The sequence below is a fragment of the Amblyomma mixtum genome, chromosome 9, assembly GCF_055824585.1.
Source record: "Amblyomma mixtum isolate Tamu chromosome 9, ASM5582458v1, whole genome shotgun sequence".
NCBI lineage: Eukaryota > Metazoa > Arthropoda > Arachnida > Ixodida > Ixodidae > Amblyomma > Amblyomma mixtum.
In genome coordinates this window covers 75,019,036-75,037,461 of record NC_143020.1, presented here as the reverse complement: position 1 = coordinate 75,037,461, position 18,426 = coordinate 75,019,036, and the positions used below count along the sequence as shown (strand labels likewise).

At 49.1% G+C, this 18,426-nt stretch overlaps 1 protein-coding gene and 1 pseudogene across 1 annotated transcript; one reads left to right on the top strand and one right to left on the bottom strand.

The window, feature by feature from the left end:
• Positions 1–464: 464 nt before the first annotated feature.
• On the top strand, positions 465–7,629 carry LOC149329758 (uncharacterized). The gene is made up of 3 exons (XM_089559290.1): positions 465–749; positions 5,663–5,981; positions 7,571–7,629. The coding sequence occupies exons 1-3, from the start codon at positions 465–467 to the stop codon at positions 7,627–7,629; spliced, it is 663 nt and encodes a 220-aa protein (XP_089415416.1).
• A 1,520-nt stretch (positions 7,630–9,149) lies between these two features.
• Positions 9,150–18,426, bottom strand: LOC149329757 (uncharacterized; annotated as a pseudogene).

Here is an 18,426-nt window from a genome sequence, read left to right as displayed (position 1 = left end):
AGCTGCGCACCGCCTCCGTCGCTGCGCGGATGACTGAGAGGTGCCGCCACTGGCTTGCCAGTTGCGCATGCGCAGTAGCGGCGCATAGCTAGCGTGCCAGGGCCGCCGCCACTGCTGCGCACTCTCCATTGCGTCTCTCTCTCTCCTCGTTGCTTTCACAATCCATCATAGTTAATCAGAGCTAAAACACTGCGAATTTTTGTGTGTGTGTGTGTGTGTGTGAGTGGCGATAGCTTCTGTTACCGAAAGTGATGGCCTCAAGAATGGCAGGCACTGCGCTGCAGTGCACTGCCCAAAATTTTCCTCGGACATGCTGATTCTGACAAGCAAGACTGCACACGCCGAAGACCAGAGCGATAGTAGCCTTGATAACGATGGGCGTTATGAAAGATAAGGGCGGCGCTTTGCTACATCTGCATGGCTGTTCGAGCAGCCCTTGGTGAGGCAACGGAAAGCAGTCAACGATGCCTCCGAGAGGTAGGCGGTACACGGTAGTAGGGTTCTCGGCAGTGATCGACTGGAAACCCCTGGCCTTCGTCGAGCCTCTTCCAAGATACAGGGTATGCAGCGCATGCGGAATGGTGCGCAACAGGACTGCTTGGCTTCCCTGCAACCACTCGCTGTGCGACGCTTGTTACGAGCTGAGTGCTCAGGACGGCGTACACACCTGCCCACGTGACGGACGCCTATTTGAAGACCAGGACGTTGGCTGGAATGACTTCCCAATTGAGGATCTGATGAAAGCAATGGTGAGCAATGCATGGAGGAAATCAGAAAGTAGCTGCTGCATTTCCCTTAAGTTTACGCTTTTGCGACAGAAAAGTAACAAACCTGCTTGTGAAACTTCACCACTTCTTCATTCTTTTAAAAACTGGAGGAGACACATAAGGTTCGAATTCAGGGCATGACTCGATGGGTTAACGCCCATATTAAGCCCCCACTAAATCAGAGGCATACGACCGTGTTTATATACGTGGCAAAATGTTAGGTGGCCAGATGAGATCAAGAAGTTTGCAGGGATATGGTGGCCGCTGCTGCCAAAGGAAAGGCTTTATTGGCGACACACGGGAGAGGCAGTGGGGAGTGGGCTGCAGTGGGCGCAGTCAGGCTCAAGATGATAGTGAATCAGCCACACCGGCTTTCATGTTCTTTTTGCGGACTCTAAGGGCTGGACAGAAGGCCAACACAATGCCCACGAGCTCTCTATATCATGTCCGTCGCAAAGAAGGGGACCTCTGGTATCTAGAATAAGCCAGAACGGCTGAGACATAAAAACTGAACATGCCTAGGCTTACATCACGGGCTAGTTGGTTAATCACAAGGCAGAGCAGCGCAAGCAACAGGCAAAGGGCGGGAAGCACGAGAAAGGACATTCTTCTGAGGCAAAGCTGCGTCCTGCTCTGCATTTTGATGTAGAATTGATTTCCACGGCATAAATCAAACCGCGAGTAGCCACGACGTAAAAGAAAGTTTTCACGCTGTCACCAAAATTCTGTCCATGTGCATACAATCAACATATAGAAAAACATCACAAAATTACGCAATGAGAAATCGGGCTCGAAAGATGTCTGGTAAATGCAACAGTGAAGTGGTCTATGCACTGAAATCTAACGTTCGACGAAAACTCGTTTGGTCGGGCAGAAGATTCATGAATTTAATGGAAGGAAAGTCGACCAAAAGGTTGTTGTTATTAAGACGAAGACGTTTTGGCTTCCATACGGAAGCCTTGATCACTCTCCTTATTATTAACCTTTTGGTCGGCGTTCCTTTCATTAAATTCGTGGTCTATGCACTGTGTTACTCTCATGTGGCAGAAAGTTATTTCATCACCCTCACCTATTATGCTTCTTGCCGAAGGTGCTAGATACCTTATAAAGTGTCCTCGCATGCGATAAGCAGGACTGGGTACGAACATCACTTGTGCGGAGGTGACAAAGAGAGACAACGCATCGGCAAGTCGAGTAGGTACCAGGCTGGTGCGCTTAAAAGTGTGAATAAAATACCAGTCGTTATGCTTGTTTTGGAAAGTGCTAGTTTAATTCGAACAGCTAATCACAAGCATATGCTCTTTGCAGATGTCTTTGTGGCACTTGCAAGCAGCTTCTCTTTATCAAAGCGCCTTAGTTCGAACAAAAATTTTCATCCGGGCCCCGCTATAGTAAGATACTTAATCTTGGAGGAAAGCTGCCCATTAACACCCACGCATTGAAATGGGCAATCGATAAGCACTGTCATTATCTCACCGGTCGGGGTTACCAGCTGCTTAACTGTTGGCTCGATCCCGCGGTAAAGGGATGTTTGAGCGTGGCAACGGTGGCCAGTTGTAAAGCGGCGGCGTGCTTCGTAATTTTGAAAAGAAAAAAGTGTGTGTAAGTACTGAAGCGTTTCGTTTGGAATATGTCACAGTATGTATGTAATACGCATGTTGAAAGCTCGCCAAGACTATCGGGGTGCGGCACGTGGCTGTATGGGCTCGCCCAGGTTTCCCACTGACGTCACTGGGCTGGGGGACGCGGCGGTGAGCTGTCACCCTAATCGGTTGAAAGCTATATACTGCGAGCAGCGATTATAAAAATTTTGTTATAAATTATTGCGTCCACGCCGAGCTTTCCAATTTGACTCGATTACCGGCTGCAACATCAGCTACAAATCTGTTGCACTAGAATATGCCCATCAAATTAATTTAAGGGCCACTTTAAGGGAGTGCCTTAGAAACACAAAAGGGTGCAGAGGGAAACCACTGGTGCTGTGATGGACGCGGGTAAAAAACCTGCCCAACGTTTTCTTCTCAATGAACATTTACTATAAGACTACTTAGAGATGTGCAGCGACCGTTCGGGTAGCTGTGCTCGGCCAATTGATTTCATAGCCGGCCATTATGAGTTAATTTCTTTAACGCCCTACGCTATTTGGATGAGCAGATGCTACCCAGGTAGGAGGAATAAACAGGGGCGTGTGCGGTCGACGTGCGAGAATACGAAGATTTGCGTCACTTGGATGAGGCGCGGTTGGCCTGCGTGCGCCGGTCGTGATGCCCAGCAACTTAACGCATGGGAGCCAGGAAGACTCCTTCAAATTTTTCGCGCTGATTTTTTATGGTAGGGCCCCCATGCGGAGAATGGGTTGTTTCTCAGCATGAAGGGCGGTAAAGAACGAAGTTGCGCCATCTGTCGACAAATACGCCGGCGAAAAGATGCTTTGATGGCTGGGAAAAGCAGTTTCGCTTTTGTTCCTTTATTCTAATCCATCACATTCTCTAAATGTTGCGTCTAAAAAAAAATGACGTAAAGCGATCAGCATCTTATGGGGATGTTAGGAAAGGAGCAAATCGGAACTTGAGAATTTATTTGCAACGTAGTCACCTGTTCCCATCGACAATAAGAACGCTTTGTAGCGTACCTGAATGGTAATCGCTCAGCTCAGCTCAGCCATTCGTTTTGCTTTTGCTATTGTTACTTTTCAGATTGCTTTAGAATACAGGTGTCTCGCCTGTCGCAGCGTGCAGGCCATGAATTGGTCAGTGACGCGTGCAGCCAGTCACTGCCCACCGAATGACCATTTACACGAGCTGGCGGCGGCAGTCCGGCAGTTGGGAAGGCAGCTAAAGGCATCCAAAAGCACTCGTAATGGGGAAAAAATACGAAACCTTTTACGCCTGTAGTAGAAAGCATGCGGGCCGGTCGCCGAAGATGAGGATCATTTCGAGAACAGCGCTGGCAGAAAACGGGCGATGACAAGGAAAACACACAACTGCGCTGAAAAAATCTTTATTTCGGATGGCGGCCCATCCGCACCTTATATATAGACAGAGAAAGGAAGGGAGGGATACACACGCGAGAAGATTATGAAAGGTCAAGCAGGGCAAGAACCAATGAATGCACTGTCACCTCTTTATCATCAGCTGGAAAAAGCTACGCAGCCGTAGATAGCGAGGAAAACAGGGGGGGAGGGAGGGGGGGGGTGACACTGGGGAAAGCAACTAAAAAAAAGTGTAATAAAACAGACCTCGGAGGGTTCCATCGAAATAGTTTTTGACGCATTGCTAAGCTTTTCAGCACATCAAGAACGATTTTGATGAAAGCCAACTGATGTCTGTTTTATTACTTTTTTTTAGTTTCTTTCCCGCATGTCACTTCCCCTCTCCGTTCTCTTCTCTTTCCGGCCCCGCCGCGATGGCTCAGTGGTTACAGCGCTCGGCTACTGGCCCGAAAGACGGGGGTCAGTGCACGTTAAAGAACCCCAGGTGGTCGAAATTACCGCAGCCCTCCACTATGGCGTCCCTCATAGCCTGAGTCGTTTTGGGACGTTAAACCAAACGATAAACCAAGCTTTTCGTTTTTTTTTTGGCACATCTGTCCCCCTCCCCTCTTTTACGAATTTTCTGGCGCTTGAGCATAGCTAGAAACAAAACAGCCTTGCCTTCTCAGTAATCGACGATGCTTTGGAGGCAGCGTTGCGGCTGCGCGAAAGTGGTGACGCTGATAGATCGCAGGTCGGCGATGTATTCGTACTGCAGGCCGCATTGAGAGGGGGGTATTAAATGCAGTCGTACTCGGAGCGCCTGCGACAGAAGAGAGTCTGAAGCACGAAGGTGAATGCGGTAGATCAACCAGCGCCGAGCTTGCGAGCGGATTGACACAGTGCTTGACAGCTAATTACGGAACCACCGAAGCGCTACGACATTTAGGAATTCTCTCTTAATGTTTCGGCAAGCAGTCATAATATGACGTGAACAAATTCCGCAAAAACACGAGTTCGAAGGCTGAGTGATGCGTAGCGCCAGTGATTACTCCGGAAAGAGTCTTCTAGCTCCGCATCACGTGTGTGTGTGGGGGGGGGGGGGGAGGGGGGAGGAGTGGCGGCGCAGGACGAGGAAAGGCGGTTACCGTTAGGGTATTGACGGGTTTTAAGCATTCTCTGTTATCTGGCGCTTTTTTTTTCGGAAAAAAAACATTCAAGTTTCCGAACAAAGTGAAAATTCCACGATTTGAGCATCACCCTTGGTGCGGGCGATACGAGGCGTAATATTTAGGGCGACAAAGGCGAGCTGTGCGAAAGAATGGCCGGCTCTCTCCCACTTACCGTTCGCGCTTGTTGCCTTGGCGTCATCGCTCGTTCACCATTGCGTCGTGGCCGCGGTATGCGGCAGCTTCTTTGTTCATGTCAGCACATCGCGATGGGGTTTTTGATTGCGAATATGGGGCTCCCGACTCCTGCTACTACCCTGGGAGCTCACACTTCTTTTTGGTTTAATAAAGATGATTGCCCATTATAAACATTAGTTATTAGGGCTACGAATACTTGTTAGCAGCGATCGTTTTCATTGTTTTCTATGGGCTACGCACGGCCCTGGCATGGAGTAACACCGTGCAGGTTGCTTTCCGCAATCTGTACAAAAATTTTGCGCATGCGCACATGGTTCGTGCAAGAAGGCGGGTTTCCAAGTGTGCAAAAACTCCCAATAGTACACCTTTCGTGGCACTTGCGGTTTCCTCCCTGTAACGTGCACTGTGTAGAGAATTCTTGCACTTTTTAACGGCTCTAAAGGTGATAATCGAAGAATCACAGCTGCGTGTTAAGCGCGTATCGCTGATTATAACCGGCATTAGCGGATAAAGTTATGGCGCCTTTATGATTTAAAAGTTCTCGTATATTCTTACAGGTGAAGTGCTGGAACGAAGAAAATGGTTGCCGGCACGTGATGATGGCAGCAGAAATACGCTCGCACTTTGAACGTGAATGCGAACACCACCTAACCTGCTGCCCCGCGTGCTCGGCCAGGGTACTTTGCAAGGACGTCTGCGCGCACCTGAGGTCCAGTTGTGGCGCGATGCCGATTGCTCATGCATCGAATTTGGATGCGCAGTCGCGCTACATGGAAGATGCAGTTACTTCGACGACGGTGCAAGGGATGTTGGAGAGCCTGGAGGGAAATATGAAGACGCTTCTTAAACGTTTAAGAAGCGAAGCCAAGTTTCAATGTGAGAGACTCGGCGAACTCTCTCGTAGCATAAATATGTTAACAGAAGAAGTAGAAGAGCTACTTATTCAGAGAGATAGGGTTTTGGGCGTAACACTTCAAGCAGCTTCCAACGTTATAGATCTTACACAGAAAAACGTTACTTACAGTCCTCTTCAAAAAATACCCGCAATGAGTGAACAAATTAAGAAGTTTGCAGTGCCGCTTGAAGAAAGATACCACGGGTTGACTCAAGGTATGCGGGAGGCCGGAGTGGCTGCTGAGAAAGCAAAGGAATGTCTAGTTTCAAAACTTGGTCTATTTTGTGAACTCTCGGAGAATGCAAGCAGGTCAATTGAAGAAGTTTTATCTCGGTGGACAAATCTCTCCAGTCAGAACCGCGAAATTCTAGCACGAATTACGCTGGGAACTGAAGGAAGTGCTCAGAAAATGTTGGAGAGCTCCTACCAGTCCCAAAGACCACCTGCATTAGATGTGTTCTGTGACCTGTTTACTGTAAGAGGTGTAAAAGCCCTTTCAGAGACGGCGCGCAACGCTGGCTTTGTACAGTACGCTAATCACCGAGTTTGCCTACGTGGCTACTGCGTGACACCTGCTTTCTGTATCATTCAAACCGGTGACGTTGCGGCACTACACGTTGGGATTCAGTTACACAAGGGTGAAATGGACGACGCTGTTCAGTGGCCTTTCCGGCAAAAGGTTAAGATGACTGTCTTGCACCCCGATGGACGCAGTGAACTTGCACTAGAAGTGAGAGAATTTTCAGATTCGAGCTGGATGGAGAAGCCTTCGCAGTCAAGCGATCCGTGCTACTACCTCAATCTTTCATTCAACCTAACCAGTTTGGTAGTTAGCGGATATGCAAAGCATGACCAGCTTCGGCTAATGTTTGAACTGTTTCCATGATTTCCTCTCGGTGGCGACAGTCGCCCTAGCAGTGTATTAGCCGTTTTTGCATGCGTCCTCAGCGACAGCGTTTAAGGCTTTCGATAATGTCTTGGAAATTTTTGCGATCGTGTTGGATTTTTTATTAACTTCACACAATAAATTTTCTGGTTTTCTTTCACTCAGGTAAATTTATTTCGAGGCCTATCGATATACGAATAGCTACTGCAATAGGCAATGCTGCATCAGTGGCTACTACATGCAAATATATTTTTATTAAAGATCATTTTGTTATCCGGGAATAGTTTTGAGAGGGATTTCTGCAGAGCCATCACTTTTTGCTGCTGGTAGTTGGTGCATTCAGGTATAGCCACAGTGATGGTCTTTCAGCTCTGCGGTGGGAAGTGACTGCTGTGTGTGTCGGGAGTGGCAGTGTGTGAATGCGTGTATAGCGGCCTGGCTCCATGGATGTCCCAAGCTTCTTATATACCTTTAATACTTATGTTGCAGCTCTTGGTCGCTGGTCGCACTCGCCGTAACATGCAGTGTCCGTGTCCTGTGCTAGTTAACTTCTTTCATTATGTTGCCGGATGCCTCACGTGACATCTACACCATGGTTTATCCTTCCTTCATCCCCCTGAGTGTGGGAAATGTATTGCTATACTGTGTTACTGCAACATGCACTGCAATAAAATTTTTGCGTAGTATCACTTCGGCTCTTGCTCAAAGGCTACCAGCTGCAGGAGGCTCAAGAAAAGCTCTAATAAGAGCAGAGAACCAAAGAATATGCCTTCGCACGTAAAAAAAAAAGAAAATGTCCGTAATTTTCTCAAAAAATGATAAATTGCTCCAAAATTAGTTCCCGGAGGCTACTTTCAAAACCTCCCTCTGGGGATGCAAACATTCTCCCACCCAGCACAAATCCCTTGAAGGAACTATTGTTACTGAGCCCGGGAAAACCTCTCTTGCTGGACAATAATTATTTTTACATCTCTCTAGGATTTAAGTTTGTTCCATGAAAAGAACCCGCTACAGGAGAAGCGATTTTATGCTCTCCGTCCTGGCATCTTTTCAGTAGGTTCGTGTTTTGTGTATGCCGCTGTCTGCTTTATTCGATAAAGCATCAGGCGCATAATCACTAAGCCATAACCTACACAGAAGCGTATGTACTCAAACTCGGATATCGTTTGGAGCCCGTGGCCACTAGTTAACGACGCCAAGTGTCCTTTTACGCAATCTGGAAACTGCCTAGAGGACAGGAACAAACACGAAGATCAGGATAGTAGGCAGACTGCAGCAAAATGACGTGTAACCTCACTGGTGGCCTTAGAGAACCTAGCGAGGGAGTACGGAGTCATTCTGCCAGATTTCGCAAGCCAAGCGGCATTAAAAAAACTCGCAACCTAACTTATGGCACGCAGCCTTGACCAATATGACCCCCCCGCAGGCTTCAGAATTGTCACTTGAAGTACCCCCCCCCCCCCCCCCCAAGTGCAAGGTATGTCAAGCACGACCTGAACCTTCTGTATGCAAATGTACACTTCTACTCGAAGCCTACACACGGACGTTCTGCGGTTACCTTTTAGAGCAATGGCCCGGTTAGTATGTAGAAGAATCACGTGCAGAAAGTAAAGGAATGGTCTGACATGTGGGCTTTAATGTTCCGAAGCCCTACGTAAGCAACAAGTAACGCCCTAATGGAGGTCTCCAAGTTAAGTTTGACCACATAGGGTTAATTAACGCGCACAAACAGCACACCAGATTGGCACTAATGTTTGCCCTTCATCAAAAGTGAACGCTGAAGCTACGGTTTGAACCCACCAAGATTCCACACACTAAAACAATGGAAAGAATCTCAAGGCGGAGAATTTTTATTTTTAAGCGAACCGCGGATGGGTTGGTTGAATACCGAAAAACTTTAGGAATGCTGGAATGCACAGGTACCATTCGGGAGATGAGAACCTTACACCCTCCAAGTTCCCGACCGAGCAGTACTACACGCTTGTGCCACCTGACGATGCACTCCAGGTGTCATGACAGGTGCAGGTCGCCGGTGCATCGTCCGTGTGCAGTAGCATGCAGTGCGGCACGGTCGGGAACTTAGAGGGAGGGTGGGTCCGTTCCTTTTACCACGAATTGTTCGTTCTTACTGGCCTAGGTTCAAGAAACACTTCTGGAGGGCTATGAAAAAACAGGCTATTATAAATTAGACACCTTCCTAATTCAGGTGCGGGCGTACATTTATGTATGGCTGCTGTTTTAGTGCACTCAACGCAACGGAAGACTAAATTTTGCAGCGCCATGGTGCCGCCATTTGATCGTCCGCTCTACAGCCGAACGTGCGGTGAAACGCCTCCATGGTCGACACTCCAAGCGTGCATGCGCCCCAAGCTGTGTCCTGGTCGAGAGAATTGAAGTCCGCAAGCGTCCTTCCGCCAGCGCAGAGAGAAAGACAGGCGCGTCGGAAGAACAGCTCCATTGAAAACAACGGGGCTTCGCTTGCCGGGGCAGTCTTCGCAACCAACATCCCGACCTGAAGGACAACTCGCAATGTGAAGGCGGCTCCGACGGCCTCGTCAAACTCCGCGTCCCCCAACGAACCATGGAAGGCGTCAGAATTATTGGCGTAGCAGCTCTGCGCGGCTGCGTAGTAGCTGGCAGTGTCGTTCGACCAAGGCGATACACCTCGCATCCCGAGCAGTAGCGACATCACCTTTTGGGAGATGTGTAAAACCAAACATCGCGAGGTTAACGTAGCTGCCTGCAGATACGCCCGGGAAAACGACCGGAGGCACGCGGAACATATGCGGGACGACTACGGTGTTTGTCGTCGCATCTGCAAGCAGCAGTACCTCTACGGTCTACAGGTACTCATCATCATCAGCCATCATGGAGTCCTCATTAACGTCATCCGGGGCCTTCGTTCTTCTCAGCACTGTGGCCTTGTTTTATATCCAGTCGTTGCCGCTCATTTACAAACTCTGTTGGAACCGGCTGTTCTCCCGGTCTTCTTTGGAAAGGGTGCCATTGCTGAATGTCGTTATGCGCATCTCTTTTGCTTTGGTCAGCGCTGCGATTCGATCTTTCATGTTCATCCATTTCGAATATCTGACACCGGCTTCCTCAATCATCAGCTTCAAGGTAGAGAAGTAGCCACTGATTGCGTCGGCAGTGTCCGGTGAGACAGAAACTACTTTGGACAGAGCCGGAAGCCAGAGGCGTTTGAATGTGGTCATGGTGTCCTGGTGGCAAATCTACTGCACGACCTCTTCCTCCAGCTGCTTCGACTGGGTGCTGAGCATGAAGTCGAGCATAAGGAAATCGGCTGCCAGCAGTGCAAGAGTATACACGGTCCTCACTAGCGTTGTCTGGCGCAGAAGGACGGACTTGATGTCGCTGCGTGTAGCTTTGAAATCTCTCGCGAGGATGTGCGTGTGAGGGGGCAGCTGCACTTTCTCCTGGGCGTTCGCCCCTTGAATCCACTTGCCAGGCGGGAACTCTGTGCATTCGGCTGCAGATGTAGGCGCCTGTGAGGATCTGTGTGAAGATTGCAGGTCTTATTTTTAAATAAACACAAAAGTATAAACAATAAACGAGGCGGCTTTTAACGGAAAGGAAACCAATTACAATATGAGCGAGAAGAAAGGAAAGGAACAAGAGAACAACGCAACAATACACGGGAAAAACACACGGGGGAACAGAACAAAGTGCTTATGATAAATGCAGGACAAAGAGTCAAAGAGGAAAGTTCACACTACTTGTCTTATTTGAGCAACGAGCGGCGAGGACTGGCTGCGTGTCGGGTAGTCAAGGAGTCTCTTGGCGTTCCAAACGCCGATGCAAGGCTACCGCAGCGTCAGCGTTCGTGGGCTCCCGGCACGGTTTCCAGGTCTGGTATCCCGGAAAAGTCACGTAGGCGCCCGAAGCGGCCTATGTAGAGCAGCTGACGGATGGACGGAGAAGAGTAGCGCCTGGGCCTGGTGGTTGAGGCTCTCGACGATGGATGTCCAGGTCTGGTGGCCCGGACGTCTGCGGCTAAGGCCCAAGCCCGGAACTCGGGGAGCCAGCAGAACTCGTCCACGTCCGTCGCCCACCGCGCTCTTCTCTTCTCTGCCACGTAATCCTGTTCGACTTGCCCCGCGTTCCCCTCCGCACGCGCTCCTCGTGCTTTTTCTTCTTTTCCTCACGAACGCCGCTGGGTGGCGCTATCTCCTTACAGAAGGCCCCCTCTTCGGAAGTTTTTTCCAAGGGAAAGAACTCAACTTCAGGAGAGCGACACCAGACGCGTTCGACGATCGCAACACAGAACACCGCACCACAGCGCGCACACTACACACCACACACAATACGACGGTCGTCAATGTTCGAAGCGTTCACAGACCTTCGCACACACAGCACAGAGAGCACATGGAAAGTCAACGTAAAGCGTCCATAGAGGGCGAAGAAGCACGGAAAGCATAAAAAATAGATAGCCGACACTCAAACACAAACATGAACAAACAAAAACAATTCCAACAATAGGTATGGGCTACATTCTTCCGTATTCCATTGTTCACATCAAATCACATCACCGTCGCGAGAACTTTTTCGGCTAGTACTTCCGTTTTCCTTTGTGAAACCGTTTTCTCCAAACCGACCTCGGTTTCCACCATGATTTTACATGTTCCCGTCCTACGATGTTATACACTCTGTTCTCCCTTGCCTTCGACACAGTCTGCTGACACATATCACACGATCTGACATAACTCTTAATGTCAGCCTGTACACCGGGCCAGTAAAACTCACTGAGCACCCTAGCTATTGTTTGCCGTATTCCATGATGGCCGGATAATGCACTCTTATGTGCCAACTTAAGAACTTGCGTGCGTAAGCCCTTCGGTACCACCGCTTGCTCAACGACTTGGCCGGGACACACTTGGTATGTCCGGAAGAGAACACCGTCATCAGTATCAAAGGAGTGGGCAGTCTGTCCTTTGCCATGAAATATTTGCCCCAACTTCCTGCGACACACCTCTAAGGTCGGGTCTTCTTCCTGTTTGAGGCGAAACTCCGGCCGTGACAAGTGGAGTGTGTTCAGAGTGGGGCTTTTACTACTCTCTGAAACCTTTGCTGTCACCATAAGGGAAGGAACATCGACCGCACCCGTCATGGCAAGGGAAACTGCCTGATCAGTGAGAACTGGCGGGTCAACCGGGAATGGAGGTTTAGCCCCGGGGACATTGCCTATTATAATGTCGTACAAGGGTGTAGACAAGCAGCGCGCGATGGCCTTACCCGAGAAGTATGGAGAAGAAATCACCACCTCCGCTTCCGGAACTTCTACACGAGTCCCATTGGCCAAGAATAATGTAGCCTTTTTCCCTGTTAGTGCTGCTGGCGGTACAAGGGACTCACGCACAACAATGCCGGTGCTGCCCGTATCCCGTAAAACCGAACCAGGCTGGCCGAACACCTCGCCGTGCCCCACTGGCATAGCAACTTCCACCGGGTTGGAAGGACAGATCATCTCCCCCAACTGGCCCTCTACGCGCGTTACCTCTGCAGGGTTATCGGGATGTGAGTATCGAGGTGTCATGCAACAGGAGGACTCCTCACGGTCTCCTGGCCTCTTAGCTTTGCACGACTGGGCATCATGTCCTACCTCGCGGCACCAGGTGCAATACAATTGCTTCGGCTTCGTCCGACAATCCGACGCCTTGTGCCCAGTCTTGTCACAAAGAAAACACCGAAGGCGAGACTGTGGACCTGAAACCTCGTCCTTGGCTTTATTCACCGTATGCTCCCCCTGTTCTTTGAAGAACAACAAGTTATTTTGCCGCTGTGCTTCAAGAAAATGATCGGCAGCCTCCGCCAACTTGGCAACTGTCTTGCCCTCCCGCTCACGTAAGAAAAGGGCTAAACGAGAATGACAGTTGTTCAGAAATTGTTCGCTCACAACCATCTCGCGAACCACCTCAAAAGTGCGGCCTTCACCCCGCATCTCGACCCAACGGTCAAAGAAGCTAAACAACCTGGCAGCATATTGCGAGGCCGTTTCTCCATCCTGGGGCTTGCTCTGGCGAAACTTCTCTCGGTAACCTTCCGCGGTGAACCTAAACCTCTGAAGCAAGGCAAGCTTCGCTTTGTCATAATCCACGGAATCCTCAGGCGAGAGCCGACCGAAGACCCTAAGTGCTTCGCCGCCAAGGCACAAGCTCAACGCCGTTGCCCACTTTTCTTTTGGCCAACCCTGCCCCGTGGCCACATGCTCAAACCTCTTTAAGTAGGCATCGAGGTCATCCCGCGCTTCATTGAACTGTGGTATGAGGCTGTGCGGGTTAATGGAGCTGGTCGATGAGACGCTACGCTCTCCACGGTCACTCGGAAGATTTGCGCCACCCTCCATGAGCCTTATTTGTAGCTGCAAGTTCCGCGCCTCTAACTCCAAGCGTTCCTTCGCAGCCTCTCGCTCAGCCTCTACATTCCGTGCCTCTAATTCCAATTTCTGCTTCGTAGCTTCTCGCTCTAACTCCAATTTCTGCTTCGCAGCTTCACGCTCAGCGGCTCTCTCTTCCCGTGCCTTACGAAGCTAGTCCTCCACCCACGCTCGTAACTCCGCGCCGCACAAGCCCATGCGCTCGCCTAAAGCAACCAAATCTGAAGCGCTCATATTGTTCCTAAATTAACACAACAGGCAAATAAATAAAAACCGACCTCGTCCTGTCGTGGACGCCAAATTTGTGAGGATCTGTGTGAAGATTTCAGGTCTTATTTTTAAATAAACACAAAAGTATAAACAATAAACGAGGCGGCTTTTAACGGAAAGGAAACCAATTACAATATGAGCGAGAAGAAAGGAAAGGAACAAGAGAACAACGCAACAATACACGGGAAAAACACACGGGGGAACAGAACAAAGTGCTTATGATAAATGCAGGACAAAGAGTCAAAGAGGAAAGTTCACACTACTTGTCTTATTTGAGCAACGAGCGGCGAGGACTGGCTGCGTGTCGGGTAGTCAAGGAGTCTCTTGGCGTTCCAAACGCCGATGCAAGGCTACCGCAGCGTCAGCGTTCGTGGGCTCCCGGCACGGTTTCCAGGTCTGGTATCCCGGAAAAGTCACGTAGGCGCCCGAAGCGGCCTATGTAGAGCAGCTGACGGATGGACGGAGAAGAGTAGCGCCTGGGCCTGGTGGTTGAGGCTCTCGACGATGGATGTCCAGGTCTGGTGGCCCGGACGTCTGCGGCTAAGGCCCAAGCCCGGAACTCGGGGAGCCAGCAGAACTCGTCCACGTCCGTCGCCCACCGCGCTCTTCTCTTCTCTGCCACGTAATCCTGTTCGACTTGCCCCGCGTTCCCCTCCGCACGCGCTCCTCGTGCTTTTTCTTCTTTTCCTCACGAACGCCGCTGGGTGGCGCTATCTCCTTACAGCGCCAAAGGGGAGCGCTGCGTGCGCCGCAGCGTCTCGTTGAGCCCGATACCGTCACCAAGGGAGCGGCATTGTGCTGCGACGGCGTCGCTGATGCTTTCGTTTCCGATATCTTTAAGCACGGAGGTAAGGTAACTGTTACCTTGGTCGCCTTTATCCGTTTTAGGCAATCGCTGTTGAAAGGATCTCCATCTGTCTATTGCTAGGTGTGTCTTGTTGTCTTGAATTCCGGCGGTTACTATGAAAAGAGCGTTTAGCCGTTGCAGAAAGGAAAGCTGTACCAGCTTGAGGAATGTCTCTTCTGAAGACATCTTGAGCCATGATTCTAGCTTTGTGCCCGCCACCTGCGGAAAAATGGCATTTGAGTTTCAAGATTTCGTAAGATATTTCCTGCACATAATAAAAACAGCATTAGCCTGATTCCATGTCATTTCGAAAAAATATAAACACCAAAACTGCTTATTAAAGTCGGTTTGAATATGTGGCCTCAGAGCCGGCCTGAAATCAAGCTTTTTGCTGCTCCTCCTCTTACTCGATGTGCGGCCATCTTATTTTGCCGAGGTAGCGCGATCTAATTGCTGGAGAGTAATAAGGAGGCGCCCTTTGGGCCCACACATACAAGTACGTTCTCCCTGTATAGAATTTCTTCATGCTAGAGCCTCCAGCGTCCTTGAATCAGGGAACATTGGATTAAGTGCGCCGCACTTGTAACTATAGTGGGAGTGGGCGTGTCTTCTTGCATGAGGCTGAAAATGCCGCTATTTCACCAGTTAGAGGAAAAACGCCCCTTTCAAAGAAACTGGCGGTGCGCAAACAGGAAAGTTTATTTGAGATTTCGCATCTCGCGCATAGTGCAGAGATAATCTCCATTTTAGTGTGTCATACCGGGAAGGTGTGATGATTTTGAAAATCCGAAATAGTTAAAATACGCTCGTTACTAATTTCTTACTTCATAATCAAAAAATTTAAGAATGTATTAGTGATGGAGTACCTCAACGTTTAAGAGCCGCAGTATTCAGTGCGCCTTACATCTCAATGCTCAGGTGCATTTATACAAGGCACACTGAAGCAGAGTATTTCCTGAGAGAATTCGTAGGCTGCTGTAACTTTTTACGTTGCCGCTTGAAATCTTCTTTGGAAAATAATTGAACAGAGAAGAAATACTCTCTCGTGGCGTATTAGAACTAGATATAGTAGATTAGATATAGGCAAGCTATATTGCCCAGAGGTGATGAGAAAAAAGAGGCGCTGTCTGCACCGTAAGTGACCGGCAATACTGCTGACGCCTGAACAATCGGTAAGAGCAGCAGAAATGGTAGAGGAGCGAGGAAGAAAGGAGATTATGCATCTGACTGTTTTGAGCAGAGATGATCAGTCCGGAAGCTGCCTGGAACTCACTTTTTGCCTGTTTGTAAAATCTGCCCACAAAACCCCACCCTCCAGTGCACGATTTCAACCCTGCATGCAGTATGGCCTTCTCTTACCTCTAAGACCTTGTCGACTATTTCGCGGATGGTCCTTGACACGCCCAGATAAGTGACGCAGTTGTTGTAGTACCGGAACCCAGAGTCGGCGGGCTCCGCCAGCGCCTGCCTCGCCACCATCTCCCGGTGCCCCCTGTCGGTGTAGTTGAGCAGTACCTCCGCCATAAACGACGAGGCGAGAGGATCTGGGAGCGAGGCGCTCCCGATCCATCGGCCACAGACGTGCCGTAGAACTCGTGGCATGGCTTCACGCTTTTTTCCACGATGGAGTCCATGTAGTCCACCACCTGGATACCAGGGCCGAAACAACACGTCAAGGAAACCGCGCGTAATTCTCCTCGTGCACGACTGTGCACAAAGCACAATCTGCAAAATCTAGTACACGCAGCACTGGGTGTCTGCCCACGGCTCTGTTTAAGACTGAGCGGAAGGGGCACTTCTATAATCCCCCTGCAGAAAAAGTGTGTGAAGTACACCGACAACAAAGAAGGCTCATGGGAGTATTTCACAAAGATAGAACACCGGCCATCGTCACTGAATGAAAAATGTGTGTTTTGCTCTCTAATACTACGGTTTGAATAGTATGCAACGAAAATGGAAGCATAACCGACGACGCCGTCTTGCTTATAGCGCGACCACAAGACATGTTAGGTGCTTTGTTGAACAACCTGCGTTATGACTGGCAGGAGCAATGGAAAGTAGTCGTCGCCCCTACTGACCATAATTTTCACTGGCTGGGGGCCATTCCCAGAGATTTGTTTGATTATTATTAAATTTTTCTCGTAAATGCTTCTTTCAGTGCACCCGTAGCATTATCATCAGCCTTCGTTATGTCCACTCAACAGTTTTCTCAGAAAACTTGGCCTTTTAGGGTGCATTCAGCGCGAATACTTATTTTATTGTCAAATTCTCCCAGGTCTCTTCACATAGAAAAGGCAGGAAAAAAAGAGCCCTTTCCTGAGTGAAAGGATCGAGGTTGGCCTGCGCCAAGGACAGTGCTTTTCACAGCCCACAGAAATATGCGGGTGCATACCAAAAATAAGTGGGACCATAAGGGAAACATTTACCATTTTCAGACACAACCCACATCTTTTTGGGCGTTTAGATAATAAGTCTGCCAAGCTAGCTCGAGAAAACACCTAAAAGAAGCCTCTCATCGATTCATAGAAAGGGCGCGTACTTTAGTTTTCGGATAGCGTTCAAGGGCCCCTGTACGCTTTGAGAAGTGTGACATCTACGCGTGTTTTACCGTGTAAAGGGAAATGTTTTTCATTACTTCATAACAAAGCCGTGATTTTCTTAAAAAAATCATGTATCTATGATCTTTCCTGCGGTGACAGTTTAAATATTGAAGACCAACCCCCGCAACTGGGGTTTGTATACTCGGAATCTAAGATATAGTTTTATAATGATTTGATGCTAGAGACTGACTTGGACAACGCTAAATAGCAATAACTGAACGAATAAATTAGAACTCCCTGTTTAGTTTGCTTACTGGCCGGAAACTTATTATGGTACAGCTTCTCGGAAGCCTTCGGCGGAAGTAGGGCAGTTCACATTGAAAAACTTGTCTCAGCCGAGTCGTCTGAAGTATGGGTCCACTGCCCCGTTCTTTTTTTTTTCAGGTAAAGCGCGTGCCTGGACAACAATTATGAGTGCCTTTAGCGACATGCCTGTCGTTTTCTTTTTCGCTCTTTTTTTTTCAGAGAAACATCACCGCCAAGCCGAAAAGTATCGTCAGAACTGCGGTACCCGTGAAATCGCGCGGGCTCAGTAAAAATTAGTGTCTGAAGGAGAAGCATGAGCACGGCCATAAAAACTGTCAAACAGTTCGCCCCTACGCGGAGGAAGGCGGTATTATAAACCACCGCGAAATCTTTACAGCAGTCTCTTTGACAGCAATTCTTGTGAATTTAGGTGGCTGGCTCCCAATCCATTGTAGATTTCACTGTTATCCGCGAGCTAACCGTACATGAGTTACCGTTTACGGCCTAAAGCGCCGATGCAGTTCAAAATCAAGCGCTCATTTCCTTTTATTGCAACGTTACTTAGCTTGGCTATTGATGAGCTGTCGGAATGTTTACCGGTAAAATTTCGGGAAACGTTTTTTTCTGTGCTCTGGTTTACTCTATTAGCAACACCAGGAAAAACAAGCACAATGAAAGGAGCTAGTTGCAATCACTGTTTTTCAAAGCCTCCATAAGTGCGACTGAATGACTGACATCTTGCGTTCTGACTCCTGAGGCACTGCAAGACTTTCGATATGAACAAAGACACGCGACGAACGTGCAGAATCGGTCAAGCTCCGCGGCTCAGAAAGTACATGCCTCTCAGCGGCAAAAAGGCGCCGACGCGGGATAGAGAGACACGACAGCGTCGGCCTGTTTCTTGGACTAGGAACTATGACTTCAAGAAGCGAATGCCAAAGAGTAACACTGCGCTTGTTGAAGGCCTCTGGCATAAGCTGATGCAACTATGCTTCCCGCTGAACAATGTAATGCACGAGTTCTAATGAATCTGGTGTCTTCACGCGAACACTACTGTAAATGGAACCGCGAACGTTGTCAAGTATGCTTCCCGCTCAACAATGTAATGCACGAGTTCTAATGAATCTGGTGTCTTCACGCGAACACCATTGTAAATGGAACCGCGACTCCTTACCTCGCGACA

Coding starts and splice junctions, on each gene's coding strand:
- LOC149329758 (XM_089559290.1), top strand. CDS start 465: ATGCCTCCGAGAGGTAGGCGGTACACGGTAGTAGGGTTCTCGGCAGTG. Junction 750..5,662: donor AGGATCTGATGAAAGCAATG/GTGAGCAATGCA, acceptor ATATTCTTACAG/GTGAAGTGCTGGAACGAAGA. Junction 5,982..7,570: donor AAGCGAAGCCAAGTTTCAAT/GTGAGAGACTCG, acceptor ATTTTTGCGTAG/TATCACTTCGGCTCTTGCTC.